The sequence below is a fragment of the Scyliorhinus torazame genome, chromosome 19 (genome assembly GCF_047496885.1).
Source record: "Scyliorhinus torazame isolate Kashiwa2021f chromosome 19, sScyTor2.1, whole genome shotgun sequence".
NCBI lineage: Eukaryota > Metazoa > Chordata > Chondrichthyes > Carcharhiniformes > Scyliorhinidae > Scyliorhinus > Scyliorhinus torazame.
The window spans coordinates 71,206,701-71,225,127 of record NC_092725.1 but is presented as its reverse complement, the minus strand read 5'-3'; the positions used below and the strand labels follow the sequence as shown (position 1 = coordinate 71,225,127).

Sequence of the window (18,427 nt, the reverse complement as noted above, 5' to 3'; positions counted from 1 at the left end):
GAAAGATTATTGGAAGCTTTAAAAATTTTATTCAAATTGTCATTTAGAAGAGTAAAAGTATTGAAATTAGGGCATGTCTCTAAATTAGAGATGTGTTTCTCTCTCATGGAGATGTTTTTGACTTGAGCTTGTTTGCAGAAGTAACATTTGTGCTACACAAGACAATGCCCATCTCCAACAAGAGAGGATCTAACCATCGCCCTATGAAATTCAATAGCATTACCATTGCTGAATCCTCCACTATCAACGTCCTGGGGGTTAGCATTAGCCAGAAACTAAACTGGACTAGCCATATTACTGCTAATGTACGTCAAAGGCTAGGAATCCTGTGGCGAGTTACTCGCCTCCTGACACCCCCCCCCCCCCCCCTCAAGAGCTTGTCCACCATTTACAAGGTACAAGTCACGAGTGTGGTGGAAGACTCTCCACTTGCCTGATGAGTGTAGCTCTAAGAAGCTTGACATCATCTAGGACAAAGCAGCCCGATTGATTGCTACCCATGCCACAAATATTCAATCCCTCCACTACCACCACTGCACTGCAGGAACTCACCAAAGATTCTTGGGCAGCATCTTCCAAACCCACGACCACTACCATCTAGAAGGACAACAGCAGCAGCTACCTGGGAACACCACCACTTGGAAGTTCCCCTCCAAGTCACTCACCAACCTGACTTGGAAATATATCGCCACTCCTTCACTGTGGGTGAGTCAAAATCCTGGAAGTCACTCCCTAACAGCCCTGTGGGTGAACCTACACCTCAGTGACTGCAGCGATTCAAAAAGACAACTCACCACCACCTTCTGAAGGGCATCTAGGGATGGGTAATAAATGCTGGCCTAACCAGCGACACCCACATCCTGTAAAAATTATTTTTTGAAAAAGCTCCAAGTTTCCAAATTGTGATATTTTACCAGATCATATCTTTCTGCAGCTTGTTTACAAAGAATTGTTAAAGAAAAGGAATATTTCCACCATGAGGAGGTATATATCCTTCCATTTGTTTGTCACCTGCACTGACAGATTCCTGGTGCATGCATGATGGTAAATTCTATCCAGGTACAGAACATACCATCTAACTGAAGCTTTTGGTCAAAACGGCATTACCTTATTCTCAAGCGTGTGTTTAATTTCTTTTTCTCATAATGCATTTTTAAAATCCATATTTTATCTGGCTGACACATTAAACACAGCTTTCTGTACTTTGACAGGTTCACCGACTTAGTTTGTAGATTCTTCTGGCAAGTCATTCAAGATTAGTTGTTTACGTGTCCTTCATAGCTTTTCATTGGTTCCAGTCAGACTGAAAGCATTGTCCTCACTTTTATAATTTAAATATTCCTTACTTTTTCAGACCTGTTTGCTCAATTTGACTTTCACATTCAATCAGACACGCAAAGTGTGACGGCCCCATCAAAACACATCCAGCTAAACTGTTGCAATGAAATGTGAGAATGGTGGGAGTGTGCACAGTCATACGGTTTTAATTTACCTTTAGTTTCACAATCTTGAAATGAAACTGCTGCTTCACATTTCGTCATCAGTCCACCCCCACAGTAAAAGCACTGTGTGCGACCTGGCTCTGGTTGGAATGTGCCATACGGACATGATCTACAGGGCCTGAATCCGTCGGAGGAGAAATGTCCTTGAGAGCACTGCCCTGAAACCAACAATAGAAAGTTACAAAACATCTGTTGTTGCAGCAGATATGGAAAATAGAGGCAAAGTGTTGAATGTTTTGGCATTGTCCATGGATCTGCTGCCAGAATAGGGAGCCACTTCTGCTTCCAGGTCATCCCATGGTTTTAGTAATGTACTCAAAAATATCCTCATTGTTCAATTGCTGTCTCCTCTGGAATACAAACTGTGTTGGGCACAGCATAACAATACAGGAGAGCAGAACCAGTGGCGGCCATGGAGTGAGTGGTCACATATTTGGAAGCTCCCGTTCATGGTGGTCTTTTTGTGGCCTTTACACCGGTTTCTAGCAGGAATTTTGTAAGAAAAAGGTGCAGACATGAGAGCAGAAGAGAGTGACTCCTAGTTTATAGTCCACGAGTAGACGAGACTGGAGGCTCAGGGACAGGTGGGTAGCAGGAGGACCAGTACACCTCGATGGTAGCAGAGATTGGGCTGATGCATGACCAGCAGAAGTGACTGATGGAGAAGGTGGGGGACCTGGAGAATCGTTCACCGAGGCAGAACATTCAGATCGTGTGTCTGCCGGGGGAATTGAAGGTTTGGATACATTCTTTGGGATGATTCTGGAGAAGCTGCTTGGGGAAGGTGTGTTCGACCGACCTTTTTAGGTGGATCGGGCCGACAGGACGCTGATGCGCAAACCTCAGGGGGTGAGCCGCCGAGGGTGATGGTGGTGTGATTGCATTGGTTCCTGGACAAGGAACGCATCATGAGGTGGGCTAGGCAGACGAGGCAATGCACTTGGGAAGACGTCGAGATTCGGGTGTACCAGGACCTGGGGGCAGAGTTGGCGAAGAGGAGGGCGAGCTTTAATAAGGTCAAGTCGGGCCTGTACAAGAAGGGCTTAAAGTTCGGACTACTGAACCCAGCCCGACTATGGGTGACCTATGATGGCCGGGAGTTGTACTTTGACTTGGCGGAGGAGCCAGCGGACTTTATGAAGGAGAATGGACGCAGGAGAAGGGTGATCTTGAACTTTGATTGAGGGGATCTGCACTATATATGAAAAACTTTGGGTTTATGTTGTTTGGATCTGTTTTCGTTTTTTTCTCCGTTTCTCGGTTCTTGTTGGGGTTAGGCCAGTATGCTATGCTTTTTTAAGGGATGAGAGGTGGGCCTTTGTGTTCGGGCCTTGGGAGGGATTGTTTGTTTGTATTTACTTCTTGCCTTTGTTTTGACTCTTTGCACTGAGGGGGGAGGGGATTCAGTGGGGGCTAGGGTGCTAGGCGCCATGGGTGGGGGCTGCCAGGCTGGCTGGGCGGGCTAGTTCACGGAAGCAAAGTGGGAGTTGAGCTGAAGATCGATGTGGGGGGAAGGGGGGGTGATGGGAGGAGGAGTGGGATTGGGGGGGATGGGATTATACTGCTGACGGGGAAAGGACTTTCAAAGTGGAGGAGGGTTGATGTCGGTAGTTGCCCGAGGGCGGGTAAGGGGAGGTGCGGGATATGGGCCGTAGACTAGGAGAGGTTATGGTTGATCAGCAGGGGAGGGGGGCAGGGTGAACCCCGACCAGGCTGGTCACGTGGAACGTTCAGGGACTAAATGGGCCAGTCAAAAGGGCCCGTGTGTTCGTGCACTTGAGGTAACTGAAGGTAGACTTGGCCATTTTTCAGGAGATATATCTGAAGGTGGGGGCCAGGTTAGGTTAAGGAAGGGATGGGTTGGACAGGTGTTCCATTCGGGGTTAGACTTTAAAACGCGGGGGGGGTAGCGATCTTGGTTAATAAGCGGGTGGCATTCGAGGTGGGGAATATAGAAGCGGTCCCGGGGGTAGATATGTTATGGTTAGTGGGAAGCTGGAGGGAATGGCCATGGTATTGGGACATATATTTGCTCCGAACTGGGATGACATTGCGTTTGTTAGACGGGTACTTGGGAAGATCCCAGATCTAGATTCATTGTGGGGGGAAATTTCAATATGGTCCTGGATCCAAGGTTGGACCGGTTGAGTTCTAGGTCTGGGAAGGTATCAGCTTCGGGGGTCTTGGAGCGCATGGGAGAGGTCGATCCGTGGAGATATGGGAGGTCGAGGAGTAAGGACTTTTCATTCTACTCCCATGTGCATAAGGTGTATTCTGGATAGACTTCTTTGTGATGGATAAAAAGCTGCTGGCTGAGGTGGTAGATGCTAAATATTCAGCAATAGTCAGACCCCACGCCCTACATTGGCTGGACTTGCAAGTCAGCAAGGGAAAGGCCCAGTGCCCGCAATGTAGGTTAGATGTGGGCTGCTAGCGGAGGAGGAGGAGGTGTGTGAGCGGGTGAGGGAGGCCATTCGGGGATATATAGGATCAATGACACGGGTGAGGTTTCGGCAGGGGTGGTTTGGCACTGAAGGCAGTTATTAGGGGTGAATTCATCTCAATTTGGACCATAAGGAGAAGGTAAGTGTGCAGAGTTGGACAGGCTGGTAGGCAAAATTTTACAGGTGGACAGGAGGTACGCTGAGTCTCCGGATGACAGGCCTTTGAAGGAACTTCAGAGACTGCAGCTGGAATTTGGGCTCCTGTCCATAGGTAAGGTGGAAGGACAGCTAAGGAGGGTAAAGGGGGCAGTCTATAATTATGGGGAAAAAGCCAGCAAGATGTTGGCGCACCAGCTGAGGAAACAGGAGGCGGCGAGAGAGATTGGTAAAGTGAGAGATATGGGGGGGAAAGGTGGTTTCGGATCCGGCGGGGGTAAATGATGTGTTTCAGGAGTTTTATAGTGAATTGTATAAATCGGAACCTCCAGCTGGGGAGGAGGGTATGAAGCGATTTATGGGATGGCTGGAGTTCCTGAGGATAGATGAGGAGTTGGTGGAGGGTCTAGGAGCCCCAATTGGGTTTGTGGAGGTTATAGATGGATTGGGGGCGATACAATCGGGTAAAGCCCCGGGAGCAGACGGATATCCGGTGAAGTTTTATAAAACGTTTTCTGGGCTGTTGGGGCCGCTCTTGGTAAAGACTTTTAATGAGTCAAAGGAGCTGCGAGTGCTCCCCCCAACGTTATCGCAGGCATCAATTTCCCTTATTTTGAAGTGGGATAAGGACCCGGAGAGCTGTGGCTCGTTTGGCCAAGCTCCCCATTAATGTAGATGCGAAATTGCTGGCAAAGACCTTGGCCACACGCATAGAGGCCTGTGTTCCGGGAATAAATAGGGGAGGACCAGACCGGATTTGTTAAGGGAAGACACCTGACGTCTGACATTAGGCGGCTCCTAAATGTGATAATGATGCCTGCGGAGGGTCGCAAGGTCGAGGTGGTGGTGGCCATGGATACAGAAAAGGCCTTTGATCGGGTGGAGTGGAAGTACTTTGGGAAGTTCTGAGAAGGTTTGGGTTTGAGCAGGGATTTGTGGAGTGGGTCCGGTTGCTAAAGAGGGCACTGATGGCGAATGTAAGGACAAACCGGGTTTGAGCAGAGTATTTTAGTCTGTGATGGGGGACAAGTCAGGTGTTTCCACTCTCCCCACTGCTATTTGCTCTGGCCAGAGAGTCTTTAGCAATGGCGCTGAGAGCATCGAAAATTTGATGGGGAATAGTGAGGGGGGGGGTTGAACATAGGGTCTCACTCTTTGCAGATGATTTGTTTCTTTATATAACAGACCCGTTGGGGGAATTGCAGGAATTGTGGAGATACTGGAGGAATTTGGCCGGTACTCAGGTTACAAACTGAATATGGGCAAGGGTGAGGTTTTTGCGATCCAGGCAAGGGGGCAGGAGAGGAGACTGAGGGAGATGCCGTTGAATGTGGTGGGAGGGAGTTTTAGGTAACTGGGGATTCAAGTTGCAAGGGACTGGGATCAGCTTCATAAACTAAATTTGGGCAGGGTGATTGAGCAAATGAAAGGGGGCTTCCATAGGTGGGAAGTGATCCCACTGTCACTGGCGGGGAGGGTACAGACTGTGAAAACGACAGTCCTCCCGAGATTGCTGTTTGTGTTTCAGTGTCTTCCAATCTACATCCCCAAAGGCATTTTTTAGGAAGATGAATGTGGCGATCTTGGGTTTTATATGGGCCGGGAGAGCCCCGAGGGTGAAGAAGGTCCTTCTTGAACGGGGGCGCAGGGAGGGGGGCTTGGCCCTGCCGAACTTTATTAACTACTACTGGATGGCTAATATATCAATGGTTAGGAAATGGGTCGTGGGGGAGGGGTCGGTGAGGGAGCGAGTGGAGATGGCATTTTGCAAGGGCATGAGTCAGAAGGCTTTGTTAACGGCATCTCTGCCATTCTCGCTGACGCTTTACTCCACAAGCCCAGTGGTAGTGGCAGCCTTGAGAGTGTGGGGACAAGGGAGGCAGCACATGAAACTGGAGGGGGCGTCAGTATGGTCACCGATCTGTGACAAACACTGGTTTGGTCCGGGGGGGGCTCGACGGAGACTTCAGGAGGTGACAGCGGGCAGAGATTGAGAGATTTGGAGATGTCTTAATTGAGGAGAGTTTCCCAAGCTTGGAGGAGCTAGAGGAGGAGTTTGAGTTGCCGGGTGGGAATGGGTTCCGGTTCCTGCAGGTACGAGATTTTGTTTGGAGGCAGGTTCCGAACTTCCCTCGCCTCCCACTAAGAGGGCTACAGGATAAGGTGTTGTCTAAAACAGGAGCTGGGGAGGGGAGGGTCTCAGAAATATATAAGGAACTGAAGGAGTGGGAAGGGGTCCCAATTGGGGAGGTGAAGAGGAAGTTGGAGGAAGAGCTGGGAGGGGAGTTGGAAGTCGGGTCGTGGGAGAAGGCCCTGAGGAGAGTCAATGCATCCTCATTGTGTGCCAGGCTTAGCCTGATCCAGTTTAAGGTAGTCCACAGGGCTCAGATGACCTAGATGAGCAGGTTTTTTGAGGAGGTGGAGGACAGGTGTGGGCGCTTTGGGGGAAGTCCTGCGAACCATGTACATATGTTTTGGGCGTGTCCGAAGCTGAAGGGATTATGGCAGGGATTCTCAGGTGTCATGTCAGAGGTCCTGGAAGGGAGGGTGACTCCGAGTCCAGAGATGGCAATATTTGGAGTATCGGAAGATCCGGGAGCCCAGCGGGTGGGGGGTTGGGGGGGGGGGGGGTGCTATTGTGTGTTTTTTGCGTGTGTTGGATCTCTTTGTTTAGGATGTTAAAAATGGTAAAACTATTAATGCCTCAATAAAATATTTTCTAAAAAAATTCAATACAGGAGTGCACGTGAGGACACACACTAGAGCTCTGGGGCACTTGAACTCCAAATTCAGAAGCCCTATGGACTGCTCGATGGCTGGTCAAGTTGTACCAGGGCAGGTATTGTACCTTTCCGTTGCAGCTCTCATCACCCAGTATCCATTCTTAAGGGGCTCTGGAAAGGTTTTGCACCTTGGAATTTGTTATCATGTCAGCATCATGGCTGCTTCCCAACAACCATTCTCACACCTGGAGGAAGAACTTGCAATGGTTGCAAACCTGTTCTACATTGAGAAAGTGGAAGATTTTCCTATTGATGATGGCTTCAGGCTGGTGAGCGCCTTGCTGGCCCCATGTGTGCAGTTGATTACATCCTGCACCTAGGAGAATCCTGCAATGACCCCAAATCCTACAGTCCTCTTATCCTGACTGTCTAGCTTACTTCGAAAGCACATAGAAGCTGGCACGCTTGAAAATGGCATTGGTGACCATTTGGAATGAACAATGCAGATTGGTAGGTACCACACACAGGTCCAGTGAATACCTGGAATAATCCTGAAGCATAGAGGTTCAGTGTCACAGTGTCCTTCAGTGCCCCGGACATTGCATGGCCACCAATTCAACTTGGCACACAGCTCTGTTATAGTCTCCCTGGGGAAATGCATCACTGACGAACATCTAAAGGCAGCTGAGCCTTGGTCTGTAAACCCTCTCTAGTGGGGAACTTCTTCTCTGCACAGGAGGCTGGGCATTTGCATCACTTCACCTTCTCCACACCCCCCGCTTCCCCAAGGCTGGTGCACCTGCTTTCCTTGTGGTCGTTGCTTCCTCGCCCCTCACTGCTGCAGTTGTCTCCCTCCTGCTGCTGCTTTTCACTGGAGGAGCCAAAACCTGAATGAACAAGGCCCATGACATTTAAGTCACTCACTCCTTTACCTGACAGGTGCTAGCTCTGGCTTTGTGACCCTACATTATTTCCCTTCGCCCCATTGTCTATGCCAGTGAGGCTGTTTCACCCTCACTGCTAAAGCTCACCAGGGATCACAATGGATTCCATTTGCAGCCAGAACTCTGTCTGCTTGCTCACTGCTTCATTCTAACTGGAAAGACTCTGAAGCCTCGTGGTTTACATGCAGGCCTGGAAAAATCAGAAAACCCGCAGAAAATTTAAGTTAATTGTCTTTTCAACATCAGTCTTTTGCGCCTTTTGCGATATCCAGATTAGCTGTAGAGATATCAGGGGCTGAATTCTCTGGCCTCCGAGCTGCATGTTTCGCAGCAGCGGGAGGAGGCGTGCCGTTTGCTGGCGGTGGGATTTTGTCCTGCTGGGAATTCCCACTGAAATCACCCCACTCTGCTGGGAAACCCATGGGCGGGAGTGCGCTGCTAACACAACCAGAGAATCCCGCCACCAGCGAATGGCCAGAAAATTCCAGCCCAGGTTTCCATCCTGATGCCTGAATTTCTGGCTCAACTCTAATGAGTTGGGAAAATTCAGCTCTAAATGTGCAGTGATGTCCTGCAAAGAATTACACTTTTGCATTGGAGAAGCATTTGATGCATTAGACTAAATACCTTCCTTTGATTTGGGTTAAAATCCAAAGTTCAAATCTCCTGAATGTTAATTGAAGATTTGATTTGATTTATTGTCACATGTACCGAAGTACAGTGAAAAGTATTTTTCTGCGGCCGAGAGAACGTACATAGTACGTATATAGTAGCCAAAAAGAATAATCAACAGAAAGCATTGACAAATGGTACTTCGACAAACAGTGATTGGTTGCAGTGCCAAACAAGGGGCCAAACAAAGCAAATACATGAGCAAGAGCAGCATAGGACGTCATGAATAGTATTCTTATTAACTTGGATTTGGATAAATAAGCTGAAATTCTTAAGAATTCAGAACACAAATTTGCCTTTAACTTGGTATCTAGTCTGTCTCATTGAAAGAGTTATATCAAACCACCTTTAAAGAAAACATAATGATGATAGTTTCAAAAATCTCAACTGGATTATTGACTTCTATTGATTGAGCAGGAGAAGATAGAAACTCACCTCCGCACTCTGACATATTCCGAGCCCCAGCTATTCCTTGTCCATCGTTGCTTGGACATGGCTCACAGGATAGTTGCCCTTTTGTATCTTGGTAGGTTCCTGGAGGACACAGGAGACACTGATTGTGCTCTCCACTGTAGTAGCGACCTGTGTCACAGCTGACTGGAAGAACAAGGTAGCCTTGTGAGTGAGTGGAAAGCCTGCATGCAGCACCCCACCTTTTCTGGCTCCGTTGACAGGGTGGGCAGTTAGACAATCCCCCATCCCCTGCAATTTTAGTGGAGTCTGGCCCTTACAGTAAGTAGGCATGGTTCACTGCCACTAGCACAAACCCAGTCCCAAGTGGGGAACCAAAGACAAACCACCATCTGTTCCTGAAATGCATTAAGAAAATGCTCTTTCAATTTCAATAGTTGGATGCCATATTGCAAGTTAGATGGGGTTTTATTGCAATAATTGATTGTAGGGTGCTATGCTGCAAAACTAAGTTGACCATTAAATTGATCATCATTGTACAAAGTTTGAGGTGCATTAGAGTACTTTTCCCATTTGGAAAAGTGCTACCATGCTTTAAAAACTGAAGAAAATACTGGTTGGGATCTCTAGTCTGATAATCCAAGTAACTTAAATAACCAGAGCCCTTCCAAATTGGAAAAAATAACCTTTAGCAGTGTTCACTCAGAGAACAAAAACACAACATCTGCCCCCAAATTAAAAATATGAGGTGTCATGGAAAATATGTGGGGCATGTGAGTGGGGTTTGAGCGCCGGACAGTCCTTATTTCAACTGCATTGATGCTCCATCAAATGCAGGTGGGCGTTTTAGCCTGCCATCCTGATCATCTGCACACCTCCAATGACGCCTATGGCCTGCATTGAAGGTGGCGTCCAGCCTACCCATACCTCCCCGAATTGTAATATGGCCGGCCGGAACATTTTTTAATGGAGATTAGTCTACTGAGTCGCTATATTTCTGCCTCTTTTACAACGTTCCATGCAAGTAACGTTCTCACCACACAAGTGCCAGGCAATGACCATCTCCAACAAGATAGAATCTAATCATCACACCTCGACATTTAATGGCATTACCATCGCTGAATTGCCCACTATCACTAGCTGGGGGTTACCATTGATCAGGAATTGAACTGGACTAGCCATATAAATACTGTGGCTATAAGAGCAGATCAAAGGTTAGGAATCCTGCAGCGAGTAACTCACCTCCTGAGGTGTGGGCTCTACCCCCCCCCCCACCCCCCCCCCCCCCCACCACCCCCCCCCCCCCCCCCGCCCTCCCACCCCTGCGGAGGTTCAAGAAGGCAGCTCATCACCACCCTCTCATGAGCAACTGGAGATGGGAACAAATGCTGGCTTAGCCAGCGAAGCCCACGCCTCATAACGTTTTTTAAAAACCCAGCCAGCCCATATTGTTCTGCAGAATTAGCAGAATTTCTCCATATATAAGGATATATATAGTTTATTAAACCTCAAATAATAATCTATACCAGGATATGGGAAGATTTCAGCCTTCATGTGTTGTCAATCTAATCTGGTCAAAGACCATTTTGACAGTAAGGAGGTAATAAGATACAAACAACAAAGAACAAAGAAATGTACAGCACAGGAACAGGCCCTTCGGCCCTCCAAGCCCGTGCCGACCATGCTGCCCGACTAAACTACAATCTTCTACACTTCCTGGGTCTGTATCCCTCTATTCCCATCCTATTCATGTATTTGTCAAGATGCCCCTTAAATGTCACTATCGTCCCTGCTTCCACCACCTCCTCCGGTAGCGAGTTCCAGGCACCCACTACCCTCTGCGTAAAAAACTTGCCTCGTACATCTACTCTAAACGTTGCCCCTCTCCCCTTAAACCTATGCCCCCTAGTAATTGACCCCTCTACCCTGGGGAAAAGCCTCTCACTATCCACTCTGTCTATGCCCCTCATAATTTTGTATACCTCGATCAGGTCTCCCCTCAACCTCCTTCGTTCCAGTGAGAACAAACCGAGTTTATTCAACCATTCCTCATAGCTAATGCCCTCCATACCAGGCAACATTCTGGTAAATCTTTTCTGCACCCTCTCTAAAGCCTCCACATCCTTCTGGTAGTGTGGCGACCAGAATTGAACACTATACTCCAAGTGTGGCCTAACTAAGGTTCTATACAGCTGCAACATGACTTGCCAATTCTTATACTCAATGCCCCGGCCAATGAAGGCAAGCATGCCGTATGCCTTCTTGACTACCTTCTCCACCTGTGTTGCCCCTTTCAATGACCTGTGGACCTGTACTCCTAGATCTCTTTGACTGATAGGTTAAAAAAAAGAAGAAAAGTTTGAAACAATGATTGAATGAAGTGGCTTCTCCATTAACTAATTAGCGCCATCATTTGACATTCTAAAATCAATTGCGAAGCCTCCAATTAAAACAAGACAATAAAGGTTACAAGTTTTCTTTCTGCCCCGTCAATTCATATCTGCCATTTTCAAGTTATTGAACAAACACTACACATATAAAATAATTCAACACTCGTCAAAAAAAAGCAGCATAGCATAAAGTACCACAATAAACTCATTAATATATGTGAACCAATGCATCCTTGTCATATGCTAGGTTAATTCTCATCCAGTTTAAAGGTGGCGAGGATAAGTAGGTTCTTTGCCGGGGTAGAGGGTTGGTGTGGATGGTGCGCGGGAGGGGGGTTGGGCACGAATCACGTCCGCATGTTCTGGGCTTGTCTAAGGCTGAGAGGGTTCTGGCAGGGGTACTCGGATGTTTTGTCCGAGGTGATTCCGAGTCCAGAGCTGGCGATATTTGGGGTGTCAGAAGACCAGATTTGCCTCCCTGATAGCCCCGAGACGGATTTTGCTAGGGTGGCAGGACTGAGAGCCACCGAAAGCAGGAGTGTGGGTGAGCAACCTGGCAGAATTCCCGAGGCTGGAGAAGGTCAAGTTCGCTCTGCGAGGGGCGGCAGAGGGGTTCATCTGGAGATGGAAGCCGTTTATTGATTTTTTTTAAGGAGGATTGAGTGGTTGGGGGAGGGGTTGGGGGGGGTAAGGGGGAAAATGGGGAAGGCGGAATGAGAGGTGGGGTTGGCGTCAGGGTGGAAGATGGGGAGTGGTTGTTTCTTGAGTTTTGTTCTTCTCATTTTTTGTGCGCATTTGTGAAAATGCCTTGAATAAAATATTTTCTGAAAAAAAATTGTGTGAACCGTCACAGTTGAACAGAAAACTCTTCCAAATAGTCAGCACAATCTTGGAATAATACTTACTACATTTCCCATCCTGTAGCACCTGGCCTGTGCTGCATGTCTCCTGATTTTCATGTATTTTTGCTGGCTTCTGGGCGACTTCGTATTCTATCCCAGAGAACTGAATAAAGAACTGTTGTTTATTAATTGACTTCCTTAATGTTTTAATTGCTGTTTGCAGCTTTTGTTCCATCCTCTTGCGCACACATTCCATATTACAAGAGTCTAAGGAGGAAAGCAATGTAGAGTCCTACATTAATGTTTAGATCACCCTGAACCAGTTTATTTTTCCATTTATCCTGAAATCTTGACCAAAAGAGAACACTATTGAAGCAAAAAACAAAAAATCCTGGACATTGCTAACCCACATTTAAATTAGATTGCAAAATCACTTTTTAGATGGATGCTGGTGGGAATGATTCATCACCCTACCTTGGTGCAACACCCGAAGAATAAAGGCAAAGATTCTGAGTTTTCTTTTATATATGCAGAGATTTGGACCAGTTTGGCCTTACTGGTAATAGCCATGTTTGGTTCAGTAAAGTAGTGTTGAAGGAGCCTTGCATGGAGCATAAAGATCTGCACAGACAAGGTGAATCTGACAGGCCCGTGCCATACATTCAATGTAATTCTGTGAAACTTCATAATAGCCTTTAAAAGTAAAGGGGATAAACATTTGAAAAGAATCATTCCAAAACACGCTCTCTCCCATGCTCTGTGGCAGCGAATGCACAGCCCTACTACACTTTTTAGCTCTCATGTTTTCATGTTATGAATCCCAATAGCCTCGTTGATGAAGTGTAAAGGAATATGGAAAAAAACCAAAAAGTTTTTGTTTAAATTAGCTGTTTAGTTCACAAACAGATTCCTGACATGGATGGATGAACATGGGAAATTCATTTCATTTCAAAAGATAGTAGGATTAAAAAAAAGATTATCTGGTCATTATCACACTGCTCTTTGTGAGGCATTGCAATGTGCAAATGAGTTGACTTGTTCAAAGGGAAAAGTCAGATTACGGCATTTTAGGTGTATGCCCTTCATAAGGATATCAGTTTTCTTTCCCTCTTAACATTTTTAGTTTTAGCAATTTATGCCGTTTACATTTATCCAGTATCAGGCTTGCCAATAGAGGGAGCTGGAGACCTGCTTAGTGACCATTTAAGAGATGTCCGATCATTTAGCTACAGCACATCTGAGTTATCAGTTTAAGCTCATTTGGACACCCCTGTCTGGAATGCTAATTACCCTGCCAAACAAAAATGCAGAGCCTATACAATTGGATGGTGTTTCACAATTAGGTGACTCAATGGACAGACAGGTATTTTTTCGGAATGAACACTTTATTCCTAAACTAATTCAAAAGCTTCCTTTTAAAAGTACAATTTTGCATATTTTCTTTCTTTCACATCACTTCCTCATTTCAAAAAAATTAAATCTTCTTGTATCAAATCCTTCCTTCTTGCTCATTAGTTCCGTTGTAGTCACAGGGGAGCTAAGATCCCCAATAAAGTGAATGCAAAGGAATAATCACACTGCATGTCACCATACATATTTCTCAGAAATGAGTTTCAGTTGTAATCTGTGATCTCAATGCATTGATAATGGTGAATACTGACTTTAAATTACATAAAATGTATCTGTTAATACATACATGTTCCAACATGAAGTAACCAGTCAGGATCAGGTTTACAGCTCACCATTCCTGAGACTGAACTGCTGTGTTCCACAAAGAGGGGAAAATATCTTTGTTTGTGCTAGGAATTTACCTCACCACACTTGTTAACTGAACTAAATCATGTAAAAAGGCTAACTGAGCTATAATTAAAGCAAATAAGCAACCTGGCTCTCAAGTATAGCAAGAAGCTGGATATGTAACAGATAAGCTTGAGGTACTCCCGTTTATTTAATTATGTGAGTGTGATGAATGTAGAAATTGTTATATTATATTTCATATTTATTGCAATAATCTTAAAGAACCCTGGTTTAAAATACATAGAGGCAGTATCCTGCTAAAGCTGTGGTTTAAGAGTACTAAAGGTGAGGTCATGATTGATTCCAAGCACTTGCTTGGTTATGGATAAAGGATAATAGAATGGTGGTTTGATTGGAGATTCCTTGGGAGTGTAGATAATTTATGAGGGAGTGATGTTTAGTCCTAGCTAAGCAGGCCATATAACCTGGTGAGATACAGAGGATGTAATTAATGGGAGGACTGTCTGTAGTTTTGAGGTCTAATATAGGATTTTACGTTGAACAGCAGTTTTGCTAAATGCTGCTTGCTGGGGTAGATGTGTACTGGCCTGCTCTTGAAAGGAACTCTCTCCAAACGCCTCGACACAGCTGAGCAAGAAAACCTGTTATGGTAACTTTATTTATAGGTGGCATTTGGACTGTATTGGGTTGCTTAATTGGAATTAGCTGCAAGTGTAGAAAGTAAGATACCAAGTTTTTTTCCTTTTATTTAAGAACTATTTAATTGACAATTGTAAAGCTATTTCTCTGATGTTAGTTCAGTGTTTAAATTAAAGTTTATTTTAACATAACAGATATCTATTGGTCAGACTCATCATTCTTGGGGTGAAGTATCCTTTGCGGACAGTTTTACAAATTAAAAAAAAATTGTTTGGGGTTCACGTCCGGTATCCCAACAAATGTTGGGATCTGGTCCGGTGTCCTAACAGAAGGTAATCTCAATGTCCTAACTGCAGTGTATCTAACTGGGCAAGGAAATCTGTTGAGTAAGTAATTGTCTACTAAAATATGAGTAGGCATTATGGGAGTGATAATTACACGTTCTATTTGCACAGCATGTGCATATAAGCAATGATATAAATGTCGAGCTCCACATCGGATGACACAACCAAGTTAATTTCCCCTTAACTTTCTGGTTCCTTAACATTAACATCACTGTGATTCTTCCCTTCTAATCAGCTTGCTGTTTGTCTTCTAAACCCCTGAAATGTGCTTCTCCCAAACACAAGTTATTTTAGTGTTAAATTACGAATGATACACAATAAAAGCATTTTATTGGTAGCTAATGACACTGTGATATAAAATTAATTTAATTGTCACCATGGACAAATTAAGTAAAAGGTAAATCAGTTCCTTTTGTTCTTTCAGTAGGTCATTAAGATGTTCTGAGGGGGTTCCATGTCTGCAGATTATTTTGGATGATGTAGCATCAATTTAGTTTTAATTTTTTTTTTTAAACCTATAAAACTCCGGGGATGAGGGACTTCAGTTACTTGTATAGGTTGGAAGTTCCGGGTTGTTTTCCTGAAAGAAGGGAAGGTTCAGAGGAGATTTCCTGGAGATGAACAAATCATGAGGGGTGTAGACAGAATAATAGATGGAGAGAGACTGTTGCCCTTGGCAGAAAGCTTGAGAAAGAGAGGGCACAGATTTAAAGTGACTGCTGAAAAAGCTAAAGGCGACATGAGGAATGGCTTTTCTTTTTAAACAGTGAGTAATTATAATTTGGAATGCATTGGATGAAAAGTGTGGTGAAGGCAGAATCAATCACGGCTTTCAAAAGAGAATTAGATGAGCACCTAAAGAGGACACAATGCCAGGTTACAAGGGGCTGACAGGCTGCAGGTTCATGGGGACTAACTAAATTGCTCTTGCAGAGAGTTGGCACTGACATGACAGACTGAATGGCCTTCTATAACTCTATTCTATTCAGCATGGGATTCTACAAACTGCCTTTACTACAACTAAAGCAAACAGGCCATGTAGCTAAATCTCAGGTAGACAGAAATTCATGCAGTGATTCATTGAAACAGATCCAGGCAAAAAGCCATAGACATGGTCAGACTTTTAAAAAAAAATATCCTCTTCTTGTTTAAATTTATGATGCAAACTAAATTTTTCTGGTGAGGGAAGAGGAAGGAATATAAAACATTGAAATTCTCTTCCCTTCGCTGCCCTCTGCAAACATGTTTGCAAAAAGAAAAATGCAAACTCTAGGTAGGGCCTTGAGGACAAAAAGTGTACGAGGTCACCTTCCAATAATGCTGAGCAGAGCAGCTGGAAGGAAGCAAAGAGAAAAGGTTTGATCGACGATTTAATATGACAGAAATGAGTGGGGAGAAAAGCCCATGCAATGAGCAAAATTACTCTTGAGTGGAACTTGCTCCTCAAGGCTTGGCCTTTCAGTGGAGAAGGGTATCATTATGGTGCCTGCTCCAGGCTGAAATCTTGGAGCTCTATCTCGACATCTCAAGATTTTGACATTTGAAAAGAGTGTTCTTAAAAAAAACCCTGCAGATTGCTTTTAAGTAGCGCATTGAAAAGCTTGTGAATTACTGTTCTCTGATGTACAGTGAACCATCTGGTGATCATACCAGCACATCCTCTGTGATGTAGTTTCCACCATTAACAAAAAGCTGAGGAATATAAAAATGAGTCTTTGAGTGTTGATACCTTGCAAATGTTCTACTCTTATTAACTATTTAACATTTATTGTATCAACCAGAGATCTTCAGATCCTAGTCAACATGCTGACTATCAAAATCTTAACTTTTACATATTTGTAAAATAAAAGAACAGCTTGTACGAAGGTTGATCATTAACAGTCAGGTTGCATGAGATTTTCTGCTTTTTGTCTTAATGATTTCAACTCTTTGTGTGTATAACAAAGAAGTAAAAATAAATGAAAAATAATCCAGAATCTCCCAAGATCTGTCATCCTGATAGTAAGTGCAATTTAACATTCTGGAAAGTAATACATTTAGGAAGTTTAGCATTCATGAATCGTGAAAAGACAGCATGGGAACATAATTGGATAGAAAAATATTAGGGGAATGAAGATATTTTCGAATGTGGGAATGGCGATTACAGAATAGAATCATAGAATTTACAGTGCAGAAGGAGGCCATTCGGGCCATTGAGTTTACACCGGCCCCTGGAAAGAGCACCCTACCCAAGCCCACACCTCCACCCTACCCCCGCAACCCCACTTAAGGGAGGGGCGGGTGTTGATGGAGGAATTTGAAAACAATTATGAGAATTTTAAAATCAAGGTGCTGCATAAACTGGAGCCAATATATATCACCAAACGCAATGGTGGTAGCTGAATGGGACTTGGTGCAAGCTAGGACATGGGCAGAAATATTTTGGTGACCTTGAACTTACAGAAGATAAATTGTGGGAGGTCGCCGAGGAGCATGTCGGATTAGTTATGTCTATGGAGTTAATGGGATGGTGGAGGGTTTCAGCAGCAAATGAACTGTGGAGGGGCAGAGATGGATGTTATGGAGGTGGAAATAGATAGCCTATAGGAAATAGATGGTGTGGACATGTAATCAGAAGCTTATCACAGGGATGATGTTGATACAACTGCAAAGAGCATGTTTCAGCCTCAGACACCTTCCAGGGAGATGGATGGCATTCATGGCTTGTTAATGGATTTTGTGGTGGGAATCAAAGATTGTGGGTGCAATCTATCGCCCTTGTCATGCCCCAATGGGAGCGCGATGTGGCCAGTAGTTCCCAGGTGAAGCCTCCCGCGGGCTACCTGAGAGCCACGATGCCTCAAGGGATCTACCCAAGTCCCTCAAGGTATCGGGATCAGGAGCCTGCCCACAATGGGTGGAACCAAGCCACAGCTGCGTAAGTGGACCAAGCGGAATGGTACCCAAGGGGTCTCCCAGGCCATCAGAGGCTCCTGGGTGGTCCGGGGTAGGGCAGGGCGGCCCCCTGTCCATCCCACTGGAACGTGGGCAGCTTGGCACCACCAGGCTCGCACCTTTGCACTGCCACCCAGGCACTTCCAAGGTGCCCAAATGGCAATGCCAAGCCGGCAGGAGCACTGCCAGGGTGGCAGTGCCAGGGTGCCCAGGTAAAGGGTGGCACTGCCAAGTGTCAGGGGCCTGAGGTGGTGATGCCCATGAAAGGTGGGTGGAGGGGCATATGAAGAGTGGGGATGCAGGACAGGTAAGAAGGGGCCTCTGGGAGGTTTGGGGGGATGACGTGCAGGTCCTCGAGGGGGGTTGTAAGGGGGTGCGGAGGAGCCTGAAGAGGGGGGCACCCAGCGACCCCTAACCGAGGTTCCCTCACTTGGGAGGGGGTGTGGGGTTGTGCCCATGTGTCTGGGGGTGACATTGCCCATGGGTGAAAGGTGTGTGGGACCCATAAGCTCACTCGGAGATCATGGCACACTTCAAAATGGCTCACAGTGCCGAGATACACATGGCTATTCAACGCGACTCATGTTGAATAAGGGGCCTGAATGGGGAACGCATGGCAGAGGCCGCACACAGCCCCATTTTGTACAGTGGGGAGCTCCGCGTGCTGG

At 45.7% G+C, this 18,427-nt stretch overlaps 1 protein-coding gene across 3 annotated transcripts in view; it reads right to left on the bottom strand.

Annotated features, from left to right (window-relative positions):
- The window catches only part of scube1 (signal peptide, CUB domain, EGF-like 1), a 406,877-nt gene that overhangs the window by 27,359 nt on the left and 361,091 nt on the right, over positions 1-18,427 (bottom strand). For all 3 annotated transcript variants that reach the window (XM_072484510.1, XM_072484511.1, XM_072484512.1), the window contains 3 exons: positions 12,148-12,351; positions 8,877-9,038; positions 1,493-1,660 (listed from right to left, as the gene is read on the bottom strand). In XM_072484510.1, coding sequence (XP_072340611.1) covers positions 1,493-1,660; positions 8,877-9,038; positions 12,148-12,351 — 534 coding nt within the window. The remainder of the gene's footprint in view (positions 1-1,492; positions 1,661-8,876; positions 9,039-12,147; positions 12,352-18,427) is intronic.